Raw genomic sequence first — 22,706 nt, 5'->3', positions numbered from 1 at the left:
TACATAAGTACTCTGTGTATTAAAATGCTTTTAACTCAATAAATACTTGTCTTAAAATTTTTATCCAAATTTTTTATAAGAAAAATAGCTCTTTTGATATGTCAAAAAAAAAATTATTTTATTTTTTCTTATAAATTTATGTTATTTTTTAAATGTAATCTAAGATGAAAAAATTATTAAAAAAAAAAAATAATTATTGGATCAAAATTGATAAAATTTGTCATCTGGTTCACTCTGTATATTACAAAGTAAAGACTTAACTTTTAATTAAATTTTATTTTTCTATTAATTACCATTATTAGTTGAAGATTTTTCGTCTTTTCCGCCTATTGCATCTTCTAAACTACAACTCATAGCATCACAAGCAATTGCTACTTCTGATTGACAATTTAGATCACCAGACTTCAAATCATCGGTATTCACTGCTGACACGTGTGGAATAAGATTAATAGGACCTAATATTACCTCAAGCATATCGCTACACACTGTCATACTGGGCTCAACAATAAACTCAATAAATCCTTTAAAAAAATAATTAAATTTCAAATGATATATTTAAAAAATATAATGCTCTTTAACTAAAAACTTAATAACTTACCAATTTGCGACTCAGCAATAAGTGTATTATTTCGGTCACATAATGGACTAAATGGTAGTCCTAATTTTTTTTCCATGTCACCTTGTAAGAAAAACTCTTCTAACAACTGGCATGTCCATTTATAGTGTAAATTCCATTCTTTTGCCGGATGTGATATATCAGCACAATGCAATACCATTGACATTGCCTTTGATTTGTCGATTCTAAATTAATTTTACACATGTATTAAACAACATATTACTAATTTTTATTTTTAAAGAGTTTACGTAGGATCTGGAGAGGCTATTAGAGTCTTCATGGTTTTCAATTGCTGAAAATGAAAACTCATGTCTGTAGCCAAGACCATGTCTATGACAAGCGTTCGAAACTCTCGGTACTCTTCTTTGGTCAAATTTTGTAATATATTGCAATCTTCATCTTTCAATAATCTACAAGTTAAAAAATTCATTTTGTTTAAACTTCAGTTAATGTCACCAATAGTAGCTTTATTATTTTAGCTTATAATTAAATACTTGAAAGTTGAACTAATGTGATAGTTCTCTAACACTGCACGATCATTGTATAAAAGAGCGATTTCGGTTCCAGACATAACGTGAAAGTTATTAGTTGTTCCCGTATGTTCAAAATCATGAGTGATGGCCGCTATTAGCATGGCAAATATTTCTAAGTCACTTAACCAATTCTGTAATTAAATAAATAATTACTATTTTTTTCTAAATTTTCTTGAAAAATTTTATCGACAAACATAGTTCATATTTTATTTGTTAACTTTTTCTCGTTTATAGTTACAAGGAACTTAAATAATTATAAAATAACAATTTATTTAATGCATTACTTATGACTGATTATTACCATAAGTCCAGTTTGATATAACATATAGTGAACAGTTTGGGCAACGTCAGCACCATGTAAATTATTATGATATGGGTTTTTATGCCTTGAATAGCCTTCTTCAATTTTGCTCAAAAAATTTTCCAAGACTACTGATGGTACCTGTAAAAAAATACAGTAAACATTTTATTTATCATAAATATTTTTTCATAAACTGCCAAATTACTCGCACAATCAATATAATATTGAGAAAGACACTTGATTTTTTTACATGTTTGTCTTGATTTATTAGATGTTATTTATCATTTGTCATTAACCTTTATAACTTTTAGGAGTGTCGACTTAATATTTAATATATTATAAACATAAATATTTAAATAGCCTATAAAATAGGAAATGTAATTAAGAAAATGACACATACTGATAAGAAACCTATACTTTTCTGGTCGACACAACAATTTTTAACATTTTTTCTCTCGGTTATATTTTAAAACAAAAATAGCAGAGTTAAAAATTTTTAAGTAATTCACATAAAAAGTATAAAGAAAACTGGATAAAATGTGGTTTTTCTAATATAGTGCGTAATTACATATTTGAAAAGTTCTTATCGCTGTTAAACTTGATGTTTGACAGCCATATGCACTCCAATGCAAAATTTTGTCTTTTTTTGTAGTTTAAGGTTTGAACTATGGTTGTATTATCAAAATCGTAAATTTGCGAAATTTAAAAGTTAAAAAAAAAATTTTTGGAAAATACCTTTCAAAATTTTTGAACAAAAATAAAAAAAAATCTTTTTTAAAATTGAAAAAACTTACATTTTAGACAAGATTAAAACAAAAATTTATTTTGCCGAGTGGACGCTTAAAATGATGTCTTTAAAAGAATAAATATTATCTTAGGGGTTGATAAATAAGTAATATAGAAAAATCAATTTTAAAGAATAGTAATTTTGGTCAGTTAAATATAGATTCAGACCTTTGTGTGGTGGGTCGATAACTATATTTGAACCAGTACTTTAAAAGTTATGACTATTTTAAATTATAGACTGGGAGTTGGCGTAGGTATAATAATTATAACTCATTTTTTAAGCGCACTTTTCTTTCCATCCACATATAAAAATGTTAATAACTTTCAAATTAGTGGTCTAATAATTATTCAGCCATTTTCTTAATTAGACGATTTTCTATTTCATAAGCCAGTTAAATATGTCTATTGCCAATTAAAAAAAATTAGTTAACACCGTTATAAGGATTGATGTTAAAAGATAAATAATAGTTGTTAAATCACGAAAAATATTTTAATAAAAAAAAATAACTTGGTAAATATCTGTTTTATAACCTAAATTGTTCGTTTTTATTGCTTACTCTCAAAGTAATAAACTTAACAAAATCTTATTTTTGAAAACTTTTATTGAAAGCTGCTATTATTATTAAAAGGGAAGTTCTCAAATCGAAAACAAAGAGAAATTTATAGAACTTTAAAAAGCTCAACATGAAATCTTTTGGAAATTTAAATTAGAGATTTAATGTTTATAAGTAAACTCGTTTTGTTTTGTGAAATTTAAGCTTACATCAGTATGATAATAATCAACATAAAACAAAAACATACTCACTTTAAATTTTTGAAAAATACCGTAACGATTGAGCAAGTCATAGCCCAAGTATTTGATGGGTTGACCATTTCCATAATTACTCAACGCATATACGTCAAAAGACCAATCATTGAGATTCTATAAAAGAATGTTTAATTGATTTAATCTTTATTCATTGTTTAGGCAATTAATTCTGTGGTTATTTTTTACAAACTGATATGTTAATTTAAAAATTTTTTTTTTTTTTTGAGCATAATAAAATCCGAAAATTAAATGTTGTTTTATGAAAATTGACATTTTAGAAGTGTAAAATCATAACTACCGATAAAATAGACATTCAATTTATTGGTTGATGTTATGTCAAACTGTTTTAAATATAAGTAAACAATTTAAAACGTTTAAAATGTTTGAAAGTTTTAATGTATTAAACACATTTTAAACTTGACAACCTATTAACAGACACATCCTTTTTTAAATACACAATCATTAATTCTAAAACTTACAATTTTATGATACATCAGCTTTTGGATACTAGCCATAGAACCATGATTAAATGTGTTCAACAATATAGGGTCCGTTCAATAAGTTTGGGGACTGGTTCACTGTAGCTAAGCGGACCAGTGGATGGTTGTTCGACCGGTCGGGCTCTGTAGAGAGCTACTCCACCACTCAGACGAATTTTATTTCAGTCATCTGCGGGCATGTGTTGAGACAGGAGGTGGATTTTTGTGGCGTATGATTTTTTGTGGTGTTGTCACGCCAGTATAGATCGCAGCGTCAAGTAACGCTACGCTGTGAAATGTTGCTTTATACTCGGGAATCCGCATCGGAGATCCTTGAACTCGTTAAATAGGTTTATGGGGATGATGCCTTAACCCTCATAAGAGTTCTTGAGTGGCAAAAAGTGTTCAAGAAAGGCCGTAAGCTCGTTGAAGACGAGCACCGCGTCGGACACCCGACGACCGCTCAAACCGATGCTCAGGTGGCCAAAGTGAAAAAAGTTTTGGACTCTGACAGGCTTTTAACCATTGCCCTTATCAGTGAGGAGACCGACCTTTCAATCGGAACCGTCCATTCCATTGTAACAGAGGATCATGCGATGAGGGAAGTGTGCGCCGTGCCACGGTGCGACTGTTGAGTGTCAGCTGCTGATAAAATTCGGCGTGGCAACATTGCTTCACCCCTTTTTTTCCTATAGCCAAAAACTGATACCACCTGATTTTTTATTGTTTCCACGAATGAAAAGGGAGCTCAAAGGACATCGGTTCGACTCCATCGAGGCGGTTCACGCGGCGACATAAAGGCTTTCCACAGTATTCCAGAAACCGACTTCCAGGGGGCTTTCAACGAGTGGCAAACACATTGAACTAAGTGTATCGATGCAGAAGGTATGTATTTTGAAGATAATTAAGTAATTGTAATGATATCTACAATAAATTTTGATTTTGGGAACCAGTCCTGATACTTATTGAACGGACTCTGTAGATTTTCTTATGTTTATTCTTATTTATATTTATGTATAGACTTCTAATCCAAGAACGACTAAAAATCAGAGAAAAAGCTGGAATCTATAATTCAATTGTTACTCAAAAGTCATTTTTAATTGGTTTAGCGTCAAATAATTTTTTTCATTCTATTTAAGTATTGTAGAGGTACACTTACACACAGTGGCGTGCCCAGGAATTTTAAATGGGGAGGGATGTCATAACTAATAAGTATTAGTTACAACTAAATACATTTAATGGAGGTGAAAGAATTAGAAAAAGATTAATAAGGGGGCTATAGAGGTCAAGCCTCATTAAAATATTTATTAATATTTTGTGTTAGTATATGATGTAATGTTGTTATACAAATATACAATGTAATTATTACAACTTTATTCAATTATAGCTGTTAGGTACTCGATGCTAGAAAAAAAACGAGATGGGCAGGGATATGATCCCTAGACTCCCCCCTGGACACACCACTCCTTACACACTACCCTAAACAACTGTAAACACAAAAAAACCGCACACATTATGATGAAGACTAATAATTTGTGGACAGTAATTCGCTGTATAGTGACCATTTATTAAAATCTGATAGTGTAATGGTACAGATATATTGTTATCAAAAATGTAGGTTATCAACAATCAAGTAGGTTGTCGATAGCTAACAAACATAATGAGAGAAAGAATTATAATTAATTTTTTTAGGAGAAATAATATTATAGTAGATATTAATCATATCCACCGGAAAAGAATCACGACGTATATTACCATCATCAACGCCATGAAGACTGCTCTAACGGGTTAGCTGTATTGTTTATCGTAACACATATATAAATACGATTATTGACCCTAAAAATTGTTTAGCTAAATAAAAAAAATATATATATTAAGGAAAAATATTATGATTATATGTATTTGGAAATGTTGTAAAATATTATATTTTAAGTAAAGGAGTTATTAAATGTTGTTTTTATTAGAAAAGAATCTGTTTGTATTACTTCATTAGATATGCGATTGAATTTTATAAGTGATACTAATTCGTACATAAATTTATATTGTTAGTATTGAAAAAAATGATTGTTTGAGCTTACACAATAATTGTATTCTTATAAGAATAAACATTTTAACATAATACTATGTTACTATGTATTTATTATATTATAGTAAGTACAAGAGTATCATTCCAGTAAAACGGTCATTTATTCTGTACCGATATACTTTTTAGGAAATAGAAAGAAAAATACATAAAGTGGCAAATTTTTTTTAGTTGCAGTCACATGTTTACTATAAAAAAAGATTGCCGCTTTAATTTGTGTAGAGGAATGATCTAAAGGTTCCACATGTTTTCTTTGTTATAAACATTTAAGTTCAAAACAAAATAGTATAACATACGATATACCATGTATAATGACTTAAATTTTTATTTCGATTTAAGTACATTTTATGAAAATTACTTAATTAAAAATATTACATTTGGTTTTCATATTTTTAAAGTGTCATATTTTAAATCGTACTTATGGTTTTTACCTTCAAAACGCCTACAACTTCTGATGGAAACTGCATCAACGGTGCTGCCGTTACTTTTCTGTAGATTCGATCAACAAATATACCAGCTCGAATCGCATGCGCTACCGACTTGAACTTTGGTTTTTCATCGCCTTTTCTTCTTGGACTGGCCATTTGCCTTGTAAACGTCGACGCCAACCAATCGCGTACCTCTTGTGGTACTGCGTCCGGTTGTACCTCCGATAATTCGTCGTCTTCTTCGGCTGCCAACCTTCTACACACACAACCAGTACGCATAACATACAAGCACTCGATTAGATACGAATTATTTCAGATAATCCAATTTAAATGCCGTTAAAAAAGCTTCAATTATTCAAGCTAATCAATTCAAACAATTAAAATAGTTCAAAAAATATTCACAATGAACTGAAAAATTTTTCAGGGAAATATTTGAATAAAAATTTGTTCATTTATATTATATATGATCACTTAACAAGAAATAAAATAGCTGACAAAACAAATGAAAATTATACATGTTGAGGCGTCTGTGTACCAACCGTTTTTTAATTAAAAGAGTAACCATATTCCAACAGTATGACGAAACAATTACTGGTACGATAACATTTCTAAAAACAGTCCTGTTTTCAGTATCATGCTAAATGAAAATTTTACAAATCAGTTTTTTGTTATCTGGTTACTATTGACACCTGACTGATGGTTTTATTTTTGAGCATTTCCATTTTTTTTTAACTAAAATTGGGTTTAAAGCAATCAAAATTTCACAAAGTGTTCTGACCTGTACTTGGTAGTAAAACCTTTCAGTTTTAGACTATACTGTAATAACGACAGGATCAGCAAGTAATGCTAATAGTATGAGTAGGGATTAGATATTATATGAAGGGACAAAAACCATTAAACGAGGATTGGTATTTTGACCATGCAATTCTTCGTCGCGTGTAAATCGAAGGGGAAATTGTTAACTACGACAAAAGTGATCCTTTCAAAATTTCACATATGTAAACTCCGATTAAACTATTGTAGAAACTCCAAAAAATACGAAATATTCTAATTATAGTAAAAAAATAATATTTTATCTAAAGTAAAAAAAAAAAAATGAGTAGTGTTCTCGGGTTCTTGTGTGCGGAGCCTAAAGAGTTTATATTTTTCACATACCTACTTTTACTAGCTTCAAAGTAAGTAAGTTAAAAGGATTCTTTGAGCCCCTTGTTATGCTACTGATTGAGTGTATAATCAAAAGCAAAAAAAAATATATATATATATAATAATATTATATTATATAATATATATTATTGCACAATTTTAATACAGTTTAATATAAAAACACACTCGTACTTGTAAAATTCTATGAAATTTCGTTTTTCAGTTATGTCGGAATTTAATATTTAAAATTTAAAAACTTTCGCCAAAGTTTGTAGAATATACTTTTTAAGATTTATTGGTGTTTACGTACGCCAGTTGTGAAATTTTTTATTCATATACGGTAATTTTTAAAATTGTGTGTTAATTATTATTTTAATATTTCTGTAAATGCGCTACACATTGCATCTACCGAAATACAAATGTTTTTAATTGTTATGAAGTTTGATTTAATTTTCATTATTATTTTTTATTTTTGTGTTTGGGGCTAAAGTTAAGGTCAAAGTTCATGACTTTTAATTGATAACGAGAAACAGTAGTTATGCTAGTGACAGACGAGTAATCCAGTCTTTTACTTTTAATCTGGATTGTGTTGGTGAGTCTAGATGCTACCTCTTTAATGGGTTCCTAGTTTGAGGTGTTGTATTTATCTGTAACACTCTTACGGGAATAGTCAGGAATATCCAACAAAAGCGCTTTGATACTAAAAATACATTTAATTTCTTATGTGTGTGTCTGTATTAGGTAAAGTTGGCGTATAAAACCTTAATTGACATGATATTGAATTCAGATATATTTTCAGAATTCATATCGCATCAGTAGTTTCATCGTATCGTTAGAATAAAAATGGGTAGTTTTGTATTAAATTCATTGAATTCAAACGGAAGCTGTTATATTTGGCATGTTCTTGTATGTTTTTGCGTCATATATTTCTATTATTTTATTACTTACACTAATCATTATTTACTTCTCATACGAAAATACTGCGTAACATCCATAAATCATAAAATTGCCTAAATTTAACCCTAAAAAAAAGTAGGTATCCAAACGCCTTCTTGTTACCAACCATTAATGAATAATTTATGATGATTAATTTCTAAAACTTAGAACTAAAATTTTTTATTTATATTATTAAAATAAAATTTTATAATGAGTACTTTTAACTATCTATAATACTTGATAAATACCTAACTTTTAACAAACATGAAGTAAAAATATCATCAATTACAAATAAACTAATTGAAAAAACTAAAAACATGTTCAAATTTATACAATATTAATTTTATGAGCCTTAGTTCTTATGGATACTTATTTGTTTATTTTTTTTAATATGATAATTTTTACTGTGAGAAATGGAACTAAATTGTGCTTAGATATGATAAAGCTGTTAAAAAATAAACAAATGATAAACATTAATATTATACATAGAATATATAATATTAAATTTTGTTAATTGAATTATATAGTAGTAAATATTATGATGGTGATTATACAGGTATAGAAAGCCTTATTGCTTTCAAAACATATAAACTTCTTGATTTCATTAAAAAGGGATTTAACTGGTTTATAAATTGATGAAATTTTTACGCTCATTACAAAATGTAAGAAACTATTTTACAATCACAATTGATATACTAACAGTTCGTTCAATGATTTTTATATTAAGACTTGCATCATATGTGTATGGTATTTTTTTGAATTAACTTATATGCTACAAAATATGTATACAACAGTTCAAAACAATTCTTTGGAAGTATACCGATGAACTAATACTTTGTTAAAGAAATACAAAACAGTTTTCTACAGTTTTAAATTACTTTTTTAACGGCAATATGTCTGAGACCGTGCTTGATAAACAACTATAATATAAATTAGGGTGAAAATTATAATATATGATTTTTATATTAAAAGCAAATTACTATGATAGAAAAAATTGTAAATAATAAATTTAAAAGTCACTCAGTTATAATAAATGCAAAGAAAATAAACACACTCAAAACACTACATCTTCTATCAAGCAGATATATAACGCAGGACTAGAAGCATTAGATATTCAAATTATATAATAATTAAGCAATAAAAATAAAATACATCTAAATACAATATTAAAAGTATTTTTATTTCCACATGCTTTTGACAGGTCATTTATTTTAAAATAATTTAATAAATATCATTATTTCTAATATTATCATCTACTTATTATCTAATAGAGTGCATTGAGAGAAATTTCAGACAATAGCCGAAGTATAAATTATATTGAGTAAATGGAGTGTCTCGAAAAAAGTTAATAAATAAAATGATATCCTCTTTAATTCTACTTTATAGTATAACAGTTTTAGAAATCATCAGTTTCTATATTATTTTTCATTACCTAAATTAGAATTAAAATAGTTCATCATTAAAGTAAATCAATAAATGTTTTTTTTTTATTTTTTATTCTTGAATTACAAACTCAAAAAAAGTTAAATATGTTCGAATTTAATTTGTTTAAATCTAATTTGTTTAAATCTAATTTAGTAATTTTTAGTTTGTTGAAATTTTTGTTCGGAAAAATAATGTAGAGGTTTAAGCCGAATTTGAAAGATAATATCTCTATTTTCTGCATTGAAAGATAAGCAATCAAGACGGATGAATTATTCTGCTATACTGTAAATTAGTCAAAGTATTTATTTAGTTAGAAAATAATAGATAATATATCTTTGAAGACCAGATAAACTGAAAGATCAGAGATAAAATGAATACTTTAATCTTGAAAAATAATCACATGGACTACAGATCTTTAAGAACTTTTAAAAATAAATACACTTTTTATATCGCTTCTAAACTTTTAACAGCTGTTACTCGTTTTAAATCGATTCATTAAAATGAATTAATTTAAAATATAAATAAATTTTATGTATAAAATATAATTGGAGTTACCATTTGAAAATTAAAGGTTTTTAGAAGTTTAAGGTGTATGGATGACAGCAGAAAATTAATTATTTGTATAAAGCAATTTTACAATAATATATTATTATTGAAAAAATAAAAAAATAATGATTAGCTTTAACATTTTTGAAGATATTTCGTGAGGCATAGTTAAAGAATTACCTGTATAATGCTCAATTTATCCACTATTAAGAATTTTTTTGGTTCATCCTTAAGCGTATACAGAGTGATCAGTTAATAATAAACTACTTTATTACTCACAGTATTGGAAGAACAATTTTCGATTTCTTTTAGTTACATAAAACTCTCAATTTATCACCTTATAATTAATTTTTAAAATCACCCCTTAAAAGGTTATTAATTTTTTTTCAAATAAATATTTGCATATTTCAATAATTTATAAAATAGAAAATAATCTAAAAAAATGAATGGTCGATAACAAATTTTAGACTAGTATTTCAAAAGTTATTAAAAATTTTGCAAGTAAATTGCTTTAAAATTACTTTAATCCCGATAAGTTATTTGATTTATAATTATAATATATGAATAAATAATAATTATAGTAATTAAATTCAGTATGAAATTGATATTAAATAATTTAATATCGTAATTTTTACGGAGATATTATAAAAATAATAAAGTAATTGTATATTTCTTTACTTTTAACGTGTAATTTTCAATAAAAAATGTTTGTTACTTATAACAAAGTTATAAGATTTATACACTGGACTTACAAGGAACTTTCATCAAAAACAAAAATATACTTTAATAAATTAACTTTTCGCGATGTCTTCAAATGTGCAATTAGNGAACTTTTCGTGATGCTTTCAAATGTGCAATTAGACTTTTTCTATTACTTCTAATTTTTAATATTATTACTTATTATTAAAAAATAAGTATTTACATATAAAAAAAAATAATTAAAAACAAAAAAAAAATTGTTTTAAATTAATATTGATTTTGATTAATAATATGTTAAAAATAAGGAAAATGACATATTTAACCTTTAAAATTAAATTTAGTATGAATTTGATATTCAATAATTTAATATTGCAATTTATACAGAGAAATTATAAAAATAATAAAGTAATTGTATATTCCTTTACTTTTAACATGTATAACAATTTAAAGGGATTGATGCAATACTTTTTATTAAAACATTTATGATACTTGTGAATAAATACACTGGACAACAAGGAACTATCATCAGAAACAAAAAAACAACTTTTCTGTATCAACTTTTTGCACTGTTTTCAAATCTGCAATTAGACTTTTTCTACCATTTCTAATTTTTGATATATAAAATAATAATTAAAAGAAAAAAAAATTTGTTTTCAAATTATTATGATTTTGATTTTTAATATGTTAAAAATAATCAGTCCAAAATTTCATTTTTAACCTATTTTTTTGGTCCTTTAAAGTTGATGAAAAATTTTTGATAAATTTATGTGAAAGTTTATTGAAAAAAAAATTGAATATGTTGCCATAATTTTTAGTTCAATTGCAAGTTTGAAATTAACATCATTAAATAGATAATGTTATGAGAATTAAGAAAAAGGTATTTTTAAGATTAATACACAGTCAGAAAATGTTATATCTACTATTTACAGTATATTTATCAGAAAAGCTCATTATTTATTTGAATTTTTATTGTAATAGAATACTTATATAGAAATCATAGTAATTATTTCTAACTAACTTTTGGTGTTTAAAAAGATTCTACAATTGAAATATCCAGAACTGAATTAATTATTATGATTTATTTTAACTAAAAAAAAAAAGGACGAACAGAGATTTATTACCTTTGAAAGAAAAGTATTACGGAAAATATATGGCCCAGTCAAGGACGAAATAACTGGGGAGTGGAGACGAAGAAAGAATATATTACTAGAAACACTATATAGTGGTCCGAATATATTGAAGATTATCAGAGGAAGAAGACTACGATGGGCCGGCCATGCTTGGAGGAACCAAAATCCACTTCTACATGCAGTGATTGAACAAAATCCTGTAGGTAAAAGACCTTTGGGAAGACCAAGAATGACCTGGGAAGATGTTGTAAAAAAGGATGTTGAGCAGATGGGAGGTGTGTCCAATTGGAGGGATTTGGCAGTGGACAGAGAAGGCTTGGTTGTTAGACGGGATGGTCTTAAAGGTCCAATAAACCCAAGAAGAAGAAGAAGAAAAAAAAAAGTTGTAATTTTGAAACCCTTCCTTCAAGGGTTTCAAATTTACTTCGAATTTGACTTCAAGGAGTCAAATGTTCACAAAAATATATCAAAAGATAGGTAAATACCTAAGGTATGTATAAAAATAAATTATATTGATTCGGTCATTTTTAAAAAAGTTATGGCAGTTTTAAGTAAAATAAATTGAAAAAAATGTCGAAAATTAGCGATTTTTAAATTTGTAATTTTTTGGGGGATTTCCCCCGTTTACGGGGAACGAGGGAATTTTTTTCAATTTTTGAGGGTAATGTCTTCGACTAGATACGATTTGTGATCTTTTGACGTACTGTTCATCAAAATCGATCCAGTGAGAACTGAGATTGAGCGTTCACAGACACAAAAATAATAAAATGAAACGCATCATAGTAAAATTAATACCTTCTCATCTTCACATAGAAGCTAAAATAAAAAAACTAAAAATAATTTACTCCTGACATAAAACTTTCTTTAAAATTATTAAAACTTTTACAATTAAATCTCAAGTATTATATTCTGAATATATCATTTACTGTTCAACCCAGTAAGTTGATTTTTTCCATTATTTTTTACCTTATATGTATAATAGAATGATGAATACACATCTACTTATATATCACACGAATTAGTGGTAGAAGTCTATTGTTAGTAAAAAACATGTTAATAAACTGTTGATAACATCAACTATAATAACAAAAGCTTAATTTAAAAATAAGGACCTATTAAATATAGAAATGTATAGGTATGCATGACATTATCAAGACAGAATGTCAACCTTCTGTTGGTACCGAAATGTCTGTTCAATGTAGTTTTAACTCAAGAGAAGATGGTGAAAAAAGTCATGTGCAGTAATTTTGGGTTATAAAAAATAGTAAATAAACTCGATTCTAATCTTTAATCTGAACAAATGATTTTTTGATTTACACAACCACAAAACTCATCACGTTTACTAACATTAAATGTCATGATATAGCATGTCATAGTAATATAATTATGTTTTTTCATTCGTATTCGTAGGCAATCAAAAGAAATTTGAATAAAAATTTAAATAATAAAATCAATCTTGTTGAACATGACGTATTCGTTAATATAACAATGAGAATATAAAAAATGCATTTATTTTTCAAAATATGATATGTGATGATAATTTTATGATCAAAATTAAGAAATATATTTGGAATTAAAGAAAAATTTTGATTTTATATCAAATTAAATAGACGGTTGAAATAAAAAACAATATTACAGTGGGGACTTGGCATAGTTGGGATAATTATAGATGATATCTGACAGTTATTAAAATCACTATCACAACAAACTCTTTGATGAAAACCTGTATATAGTTTTTAATTTTAAGTAATTGGTGGATTATTCCTAAAAGATACATGAAATTCTATTTCCTTAATTATATATTGAATAGTAGTTCATTGTTTTTTAAGTAAAATATATGAATATATACTTATTTTAGTAATTTAATTTAGTGTGAAATTTATATTCAATAATATAATATCCTTAATTTAACAGAGAAATTATATAAAATTATAAAGTAGTTGTACAATACGTTTTATTCTACAGTAAACGTCTATAGAAATTGAAGTGTTTGATTTAATACTTTTCAGTAAATAACTATTTAATTACAAATTAGTAATAAAAAGCAAATATTTAAATACACAAATATGTATGTAAATATTACAGAATGTAACTATAGGATATAATTCTGAATTTTAGTATGTATTTAAACAACAAGACTATCATAGAGATGATTTTTATTGAGATTATGTATTTTTATATTAATAAAAAAGAGATAGAAGATGAGGTGTCGGGGCAAATTAATTTTTTGAACTTATATTACGTATTTGAATTATAATTTAATTTTTTTTAATAATCTGAGTATTTCTTGAACATTTTCAAAAATTAAATTATTGTGGAAAAGTGGCTATTTTTAATCTCCCCTTATGAACAGTTTAGGGGTCAGATTTTCAAAAACTGTATACCATATAAAAGGGAAATATATAAGGCGTTTATAAATAAAAAAATTATTTTGTTTCATTTATTTTTTAAAAGTTATTGCAGTTTTAATAAAAAAAATTACCGATTTTTAAAGTCATAATTTGTTTAAAGGATTTATCCCACTTCCAACCAGAGAATTGTTTTCTATTTTCAAGGGTAATGTCTTCAATTAAATGTTTGTGATAATTTCACGTATTTTTGAAAGAAATCGGTTCGGTGAGAAAAAGTAGCGACGGACCAAACAAAAAAACACATAATTTTTTTAGAAAAAAATCTGAACTTTCCATTGTAATTATTTTTTGATTAAACTCATACCTTTGTATTTTTTTACTAAATAAAAAAAAATGTTATGAGAAGTTAAAAAAAAAAAAACTGTGAAACTTGATGGATAAGTCCAAAATTTTACAACCCTTTTTTTTTTTTTTAATAATAATCTAATATTTTAAACAACGGTAAATTTTTTATTTTTTGTTATCCTGTGTGATTAATGAAACTTTATCTTGACTCGATTTAGTGTGGAGTTTTTTATTTTAAATTGGAATGACAGATTAATTTATAATTTTAATTAAATGTTAGATTATTTATTTATCAAACGCTTGGAAATCAATATTAGCTTTGACAAACTAAGTTTTTTTTATACTTTATTTTTTAGAAAATGGCCTACTAAGACACTTTTTATAAGCTGTGTAATGACATAATGGTACCTGAACCTTAAAAATTTTACGTTTATAGTATTTATAGTTTTATAATTTTGTAGTAATGAAATTAATAATTTTTATTTTAAATAACCTGGCGTTTTTATTAAATTCTACTTGAGTAAAGAAATTTACGTAAATCAAGATTCTTTCTAAATTTTTTTACCTAAAATACAGTGAAAAATGTATTGCTTACCACTAGAATTCTCCTAAAATAACAATAATTTTGAGGAGTATTTGTTGGGGGGTTTTAAGTGGCATTTATTTCTCGATTAATTAGTGGTTACATTTTTTTAAACTTTATTCTTATAAACAGCAACATAGATACTCTACTAATTTAAATAATAAAAAATGATCCAATTCAGAAAATTACTAGTCGATAACAACTTTTAAACCAATATTTCGGGAGCAATTGAAGCAATTTATACTTGGGCAGAGAAATAGCATGGCAGAGTGATGCGTAATAATAAAAATTTCATAAACCATACTTTACCACCAGTCTACACGGAAAAAAATGGATAGTTGATTTATCTACAAGTGCAGCCGTAGTCATACTTAATTGCAAATAGATGTTCACCTAAAGCTAGCGAATTGTTGAATTTGATTATATTTACGGGGTTAAAGCAACATTAGTTTAATGCTAAAGGTGACTAGTGACTTTATTGTACTGAAAATATTGGTTTTAGTTAAACAAGGATTCAAATGAATTTAAACCCGTAAGATTTTAAAACCAAGAGATTTTATGTATTTTTTTAAATTTTATATTTCTTATTTTGAAATTCATCAATGTGTCAACAATATGTATTCAATTTAACAGTCCGGTGTAGTTAACATAAATTTAAAAAGGCTTAATTCAGGTCTATTTAACATCATTGGTTATAATTGAAACAATTCTAATATATTGTTGAGTGTATATTTAAAAATATTAATGACTTCCAAATACTTATTGTGTATACATATTATTTTTATAAGAAGTTAAAATTTAAAAGACAGATAAATAATCCGTAAAAATTCACTTGTTTCTCAAAGTAATTGGTGTTAGCGAAGTAATAAATGGGATAAAATTGTCCAAGTTAGTAAAACAAATTTGCGTACTTTGTGATGAAACGTGTTGCTATGAAAGTAAGATCATATATTTTTATGATTTGCATTAATATGCTTTTATTATGTAAAAAGCCATTACTATATTTTATTAAATCGACATGGATATGCATCGATTAACCTAGTTAATTTGTTATTTTACGATGATGGTTTACGAGTATTTTCATAGATGCCTGTAAGAGCTCTGCGTGGTCCGAATTTTCAAAAACTGGACCGAACCGTTATAATAACTGAAAACAAAGACTGAACTAAATATTTACATGATTTTAAAATTTGACCGTACCAAACGGGACTATAAAATAAAAAAATTTTCAGATTGAACCACACCATACTATTAAATTAAAAACTCAGTCTAGACTGATTACAATAACATAGTAGACCACACTGTTCCAAACAGGATACATTAAATTAAATAAACTTTGGGACTAGACCACACAATTGCAAAAAAAACAAAAATTGTACCAGGCTAAAAAATATATAATTGAAATTTACTGAAACTTCACAAATTACAAAACTTTAGACATTATACATTTATAAAATATTTTTTTTATATTTGGTCATTGATTTAAAATAAAAATTTTATTCACAAAAATATCTAAAAGTTTATTAAGAAATAAACATTTCTGTAAAATCATGAAGTTGTAAGAAACTTAATTAATTAATATGAAAAATTTAATATAATTATTTACTATTTAATTAAAAAATAAAACATAATAAAATTTATTAATTACATAATATAATTTTTTGTTTAATGCATTAAACAATTTAATTTCAATTAATTTTGGTTGTGCATGAAGAAAATTACCACAAAATTTTTTTGAATTTATTTTAAATAAAATGCTTGTTACTCATTTTTTTTTTTTTTTGGAATACAACTGTATTATTTTAAAGTAGATTAATTATTTAATTTAAAATATATGCAATTATAATTTTTTTTTATAAAATTTTATTAGTTGAACTATTTATGTAATTGTTGTGAATTTTTATATATATATACATGAATACAGGCGAATAGTAAGGCGAATTTACTATATTTGCGTACTAAGGTATACGTGAATCGCTAGGGCAATAGTCTATATAAAAATAACTATTATGCATGAAAAGGCATCATAGAACACTTTGACAAGGGCCGAAATGGTAACAGCACACATACACTGCGATTCAAAAGATTTTTATATCGATCGTGTACGTAATCATACAATGTACTGAGTCTCTCGCACAACCGGTGGTGGTAATGCGAGAGACGTTATCAGACAAAAAAAAAAAAGATGTAGCGAAAGTCCTCTCGTACAGCATATCCAACATACTCCCGACGTTGAAATCTAGGGCTTTCAAGACAAACTGCTTGACATTCTCAATTAAACATTAAACTTAAATCTATCTTAGAACTAAAATGATAAATATGAACATAGTTATTTTAAAGACCACTAAGGAAATCAGGAAGAAATAGGATTAATAATAAACATAATATATATATATATATTAATTATTCACGGGTAGTTTGACTAATTTCACAACCGGTTTTTTGAAATCGCCGTCTGCGGTATGTACGATAACTACGCATACTACTTGATCTACAACCGGATGGACTGCTATAATAAGGTCCATTTTCCATTCGGTCGATGGACGATTTGAGCTTCAACGATGACAAGATCTCCAATTTTAATATTTTCTTCCCCTTTTGTCCATTTAAGTCGTCCTTGAAGAGTCGTCAAATACTTAATTGACCAATGTATCCAAAACGATTGATGCATTTGACGAATTAGTTGCCAAAGCGTTAAGTGGTTCATGGGTATTTCAGTAACGTAAAAAAAGAAATTTTAATTGACGCGATGCTCCAATATAATTACTTTCGCAATCGCTATGTAAATTTATCGGAATTCCTCGACATGCTACAAATCAGTTAAGGGCGGCAAGAGAGGCGTCCTAAGTTAAATCTGAAACGATTTCGATATGTACTGCCATTATGGCTATGCAAATAAACAGTGTTCTGGTGGTTTTAGTGTTGTGATGGCGTCGTTCCTTTACCAAATAAGGGTCTCCATAATCCATGTCGACGTCTTGAAAAGCACGATGTAAAAAAACTCGAGAAATTGGCAAATCTCATGGGTTTGGGCGAGCGACCTTATGTCTTAAACAAAGTGTATAAGTAAAAATTAACTACCGGCGTTTTGACCAGAAATAATCCAAAACTTTCTTCTGATCATTGATAAAATCAACTTCGATCCAGCATGTAAATAACCATGGTAATAGTGTAGAATTATTGAACGTGTAAGATGCGAAATTTTAGCTAACAATATTGGATGTTTTGCATCTGGACCTAATGACGCGTAGCGGAGTCGCCCGCTGACACGAATTAGGCCAGGCACGTCAATAAACGGCGCTATTTGAGCGAAAGAACTGGTGTGACATAATTCTGATTAGCAACTGTTTTTTTAAATTTTTGAAATGTTTTTCTTGTGTCAGTAAGACACCTTTATGTAACATGGCATTTAATTCAAAATAAGTCAGTGTACCTGTGGGCATGGGTGGACTTCGGGCCTTAAAAGTCAAGCGATAAATGTAAACGAGCAATCGTTGCATTCTTTGTAATGTAGAAAAGCGGTGTAAAATTTGATCGGCGGCAGTTTCTTTGTAAATGATAGTGAGAATTTCTGTCTTTTATTGATAATCCGGCAGTTGTTAGGCTTTAATAGATCATAATTATGCCGGGCCATTGTTCGGCAGGTAATCGTAAAAATGCTGGCCCTTCTCTATGAATGTGACATAATACGGTATTATGTGGTAGTATACCACGCGAAGCCGAGTCCTCGGGATTGTCAACCATGTTGATATAAAACGCTCTGGTATTAATTACTGTATTTTAGCAATTCTGTTTGTTACGAACACTTTAAAAGATTTTTGGCTAACGGTTAACCATGATAATATAACGGTTTTTGAGTCGGTTCACACATAAATTCTTGAAATATCAATGTCTAAACAGTTTTTTAGGCGGTTTAACATTGTAGCGTGTAATAGAGCAGCGCATAATTCAAGGTGCGGCACCGTAATTTGACATTTACTGGTTTGATTGTCGCTACGTTGGTCTTATATGTGACAAAATATATTGTAGCATGACCGGAGGTGTCTACACGCAAATAAACAACGGACGCGTAATCACGTAATGAGGCGTCGGAGAATCCTACTAATTCTTCTAATTTTGAATATGCGCATATGACAATATGTCAGGGTAACATTATTTTGTCGCTGGATGGCAATTCTGTTATGAACTGAGTCTGAGACGTGTTTAACTCCTCTAGTAGATGACTGGGGCATCGGGTCTTGATTGTCCCAATTAAGACCTGATTGTCATAACTTTTGCATGAATGATTTTGCCCATAAGAGTGTGGGTCCGAGCGTAGCTATAGGATCAAAAAGTCTGGCGATTGTAGAAAGTACCTTGCGTTTCGTATAAGGATGATCGGGTTGAATGTTAGTATGATAAGCAAACATATCCGATGTAGGATCCCAATGCATACCTAATACTTTTACAGATGTATCAGTATTCTTTGGGTCTAAAGATAACAGTGCTGAGCGATCAGTACTATTTACTTGCCGAAGTACTTGAGGCGAGTTAACTGTCCACTTTTTTAGAGAGCAGCCACATGTCTTTAATTGTCCAATCAAATCGCTCTGAATTCTTAATAATTCATCAACAGTGTTAACGCCGATCACAATATCGTCGACGTACGTGGATTTAGTCAATACACTTTTTGCAGTAGGAAAACTAGACCCATTTTGAATGTCTAGCTCATGTAAGCATTTTATGTCGAGGTAAGGAGCTGAAGTAACACCATACGTAACTGTGCATAATTCATATTCAATAATCTCGGACTCAACTGAGTCTCGCCACAAAATATGTTGATATCGGCGGTCTGCGTCTCACACTAATATCTAACGATACATTTTTGTAATATCAGTGGTTAACATATAACACTTATGCCTATTCTTTTGAATATTGTCTAATATATCGTTTTGAAGTTTAGGATCGGCTAATAATACGTCATTCAAGGTATATCCGGTTGATGTGGCGGCACTTGCGTCAAACACCACTCGTAATTTTTCGATGTTCTCGCTATCGTGTTTTACTACGTCATGATGTGGTATGTTATAATAACCAGCTTGAGTGGCTGGTCTCGTATGATCAAGATAAGTATATTCATTCATGAATGCACGGTACTCGGCATATAGCATTGGATCTTTGATTAATCGCATTTCTAAATTACAAAGGCCTTTTAGCGCTAAAGTGTATCAGGGGGCTGATTAACACTATTCGAACTACAAACGGAATCGCAAAATGGAAGTGCTACAAAAAATCTACCATCCATTCACAGGTTGTTTTTGAAAATCATTCTTCACATCGTTGTTCTTCAGTTATCGACTCATTTGGTGTTGCAGCTTCCCCTTAGCTCAAATGGAACGCATTAGATTATCAAATTTTACAGATGTTACTAATAATGAACATATAGGTGACCTGAATTTTTCGTGAAATGCACCACATATTACCTAGCTAAAATGTGTATTTATCTCTGAAGGTAAACCTTTGTAATGGACAATGCCGCCTCGAGGTCGCATTACGTGCTGGAATAAATCCACTTTTATTTATTTAAACGTCTATCGACACATGTATATCGAACGCGAGATCCGCTAACAATAAATGTTTATATGCCTTGTGAACGGCAGACAGTAGTGGTGAGCAAAGCATCGTCGTTGTTATCTGCTGTAGTATTACGACACCGTTGAAACAAAAGATCGGCTCCGTTCGCGTTACGAAAAAACAACTGGTTTCTCCGCTTAATTCATTTACCGGATTTTTACCAAGACCTGATAGATGCACAACGCGTTATTATTGCAGACACCTGCGAACCACTATCTAATAAAACGCGAATTGTTTGATAATCACTTCGACTATTACGCGCACGAATAACTGCAGTACCTAAAATGACGATAGTATTTGACTGCGATGAACTGCAAAATTCCTGAACATTAGATTCTGAGGTACCAGGAGTTTCACTTTTAAGCTATTTGAGCTGACTGGTACTGAATTTTAAGTATTTAAAATGTTAGAATGAAGTAAAGTATGGTGACGTTTCTGGCATTTCGAGCATGACAACTTAGATTTACACTTAGCGGCGCGATGCATATCACTCAAACACAAAAAACAGAACTTTCTTTAACAGCGGCTTCACGCCGTTTTTCAGTAGTATATGACTTAAAAACAATACAACGATACGCTGGATGAGAGTTTGAACAAAATAGGCATTTTTAAAAGTTTTTTGATGATCCTGTAGTTCCTTAAACAGTCACGTGGGGGTCTAGCCTACCCCCACATAAATAAAAACGGATGTATTATATTGCATAAAAGATGTACATAGATATAAATTTAGAAGATGGTTTTTATAGTAATATTGAATCGATTTTCATAAATAAATACCTTCGAAAAAAAAATGTGAGACTTAGAATATTCATCAAAATTGAAATTGGTCATATTTACCCCCACGCGACTTGTAACGTTATAATTTTTTTTGGACTTGTATTTTTTTCAAAATATCGTTTTATAGTAAATGCAATGTTATATTCGATATAATATTGTGGAATGAAATTATGTGGATCTGCCACCGACTGTGCAATTAAGTTTTAAAAATAAATAATCTATTGAGAATTTCCACTTCTCGATGATACGAAAACAAATAAGAACAAAATATGTAATAAATACATCGCATCGCAATGTGGACACATTGATTATCGGTAATCGATGTGCTACTACGAACAAGTTTACACTTCAACGTACAAGTACAATATAAAATAAAATTTTTCAATATTTTCAGCTATTGAATACAATTATCAGACATTCGCTATAAAAACTAGGTACCTACTGAAAAGTTCGGTACATTCAATTATTGAATAATATACGAAGGCAAACGCATTTAAATAAATATATATATATATATATATATTATATTATTCCTAACTAATAAGTAATAAATGTAGAATAATTGTATATACTCGTATCATAATAATTAAATGTATTGTAATATTAATAATAAAAAAATTCAGAAAAATGATTATATAAATGTAAATACACATAAAACTAATAAATACAAGTCGTGTTTGAGCTCAAAGAAATACAAAAAAAATTAATTAAAATACATTTTGTAATAGTAAAAGCTTTTGTTTTGCGTCTTAAAAATAAGATTTTGCAATTAAAATAATTTTTTATAAACCAAAATTTTTTAATGAAATTTTGAAAATTAAGTTTTTTTTTTCCTAATATAATTTTTAGTAATACACATAAATTTGTAATTTATTTATTTGTAATTTTTATCATTGAATTTTTATCCATATTTATATATCATATGGTAACAAATAATGTCTTTGAATTAAAAAAATTAACTTTTTTATACATATTTTATATTTTTTTAAAATGGGGTCTGATAGACTCTCACGCGACTATGAACGTTAAAAGTAGTCACGCGCCTGCTAAAGGGTTAATATAGTTTTTTGTTGTGTATACGATTTGTTAATGAAGTTATTTTTGTTTACGCGTTCTTTCTTATT

At 28.1% G+C, this 22,706-nt stretch overlaps 1 protein-coding gene across 6 annotated transcripts in view; it reads right to left on the bottom strand.

Moving 5' to 3' along the window:
- Nucleotides 1–22,706, bottom strand: part of LOC126900012 (dual specificity calcium/calmodulin-dependent 3',5'-cyclic nucleotide phosphodiesterase 1-like) — a 196,000-nt gene that overhangs the window by 3,142 nt on the left and 170,152 nt on the right. For all 6 annotated transcript variants that reach the window (XM_050675354.1, XM_050675351.1, XM_050675350.1 and 3 more), the window contains 7 exons: nt 6,038–6,290; nt 3,042–3,158; nt 1,451–1,591; nt 1,111–1,280; nt 865–1,026; nt 599–801; nt 294–521 (listed from right to left, as the gene is read on the bottom strand). In XM_050675354.1, coding sequence (XP_050531311.1) covers nt 294–521; nt 599–801; nt 865–1,026; nt 1,111–1,280; nt 1,451–1,591; nt 3,042–3,158; nt 6,038–6,290 — 1,274 coding nt within the window. The remainder of the gene's footprint in view (nt 1–293; nt 522–598; nt 802–864; nt 1,027–1,110; nt 1,281–1,450; nt 1,592–3,041; nt 3,159–6,037; nt 6,291–22,706) is intronic.

This window comes from Daktulosphaira vitifoliae, unplaced genomic scaffold (genome assembly GCF_025091365.1).
Source record: "Daktulosphaira vitifoliae isolate Bord-2020 unplaced genomic scaffold, ASM2509136v1 Scaffold_2, whole genome shotgun sequence".
In the NCBI taxonomy this organism is placed as follows: domain Eukaryota; kingdom Metazoa; phylum Arthropoda; class Insecta; order Hemiptera; family Phylloxeridae; genus Daktulosphaira; species Daktulosphaira vitifoliae.
This window is presented reverse-complemented; position numbering and strand designations above follow the sequence as displayed.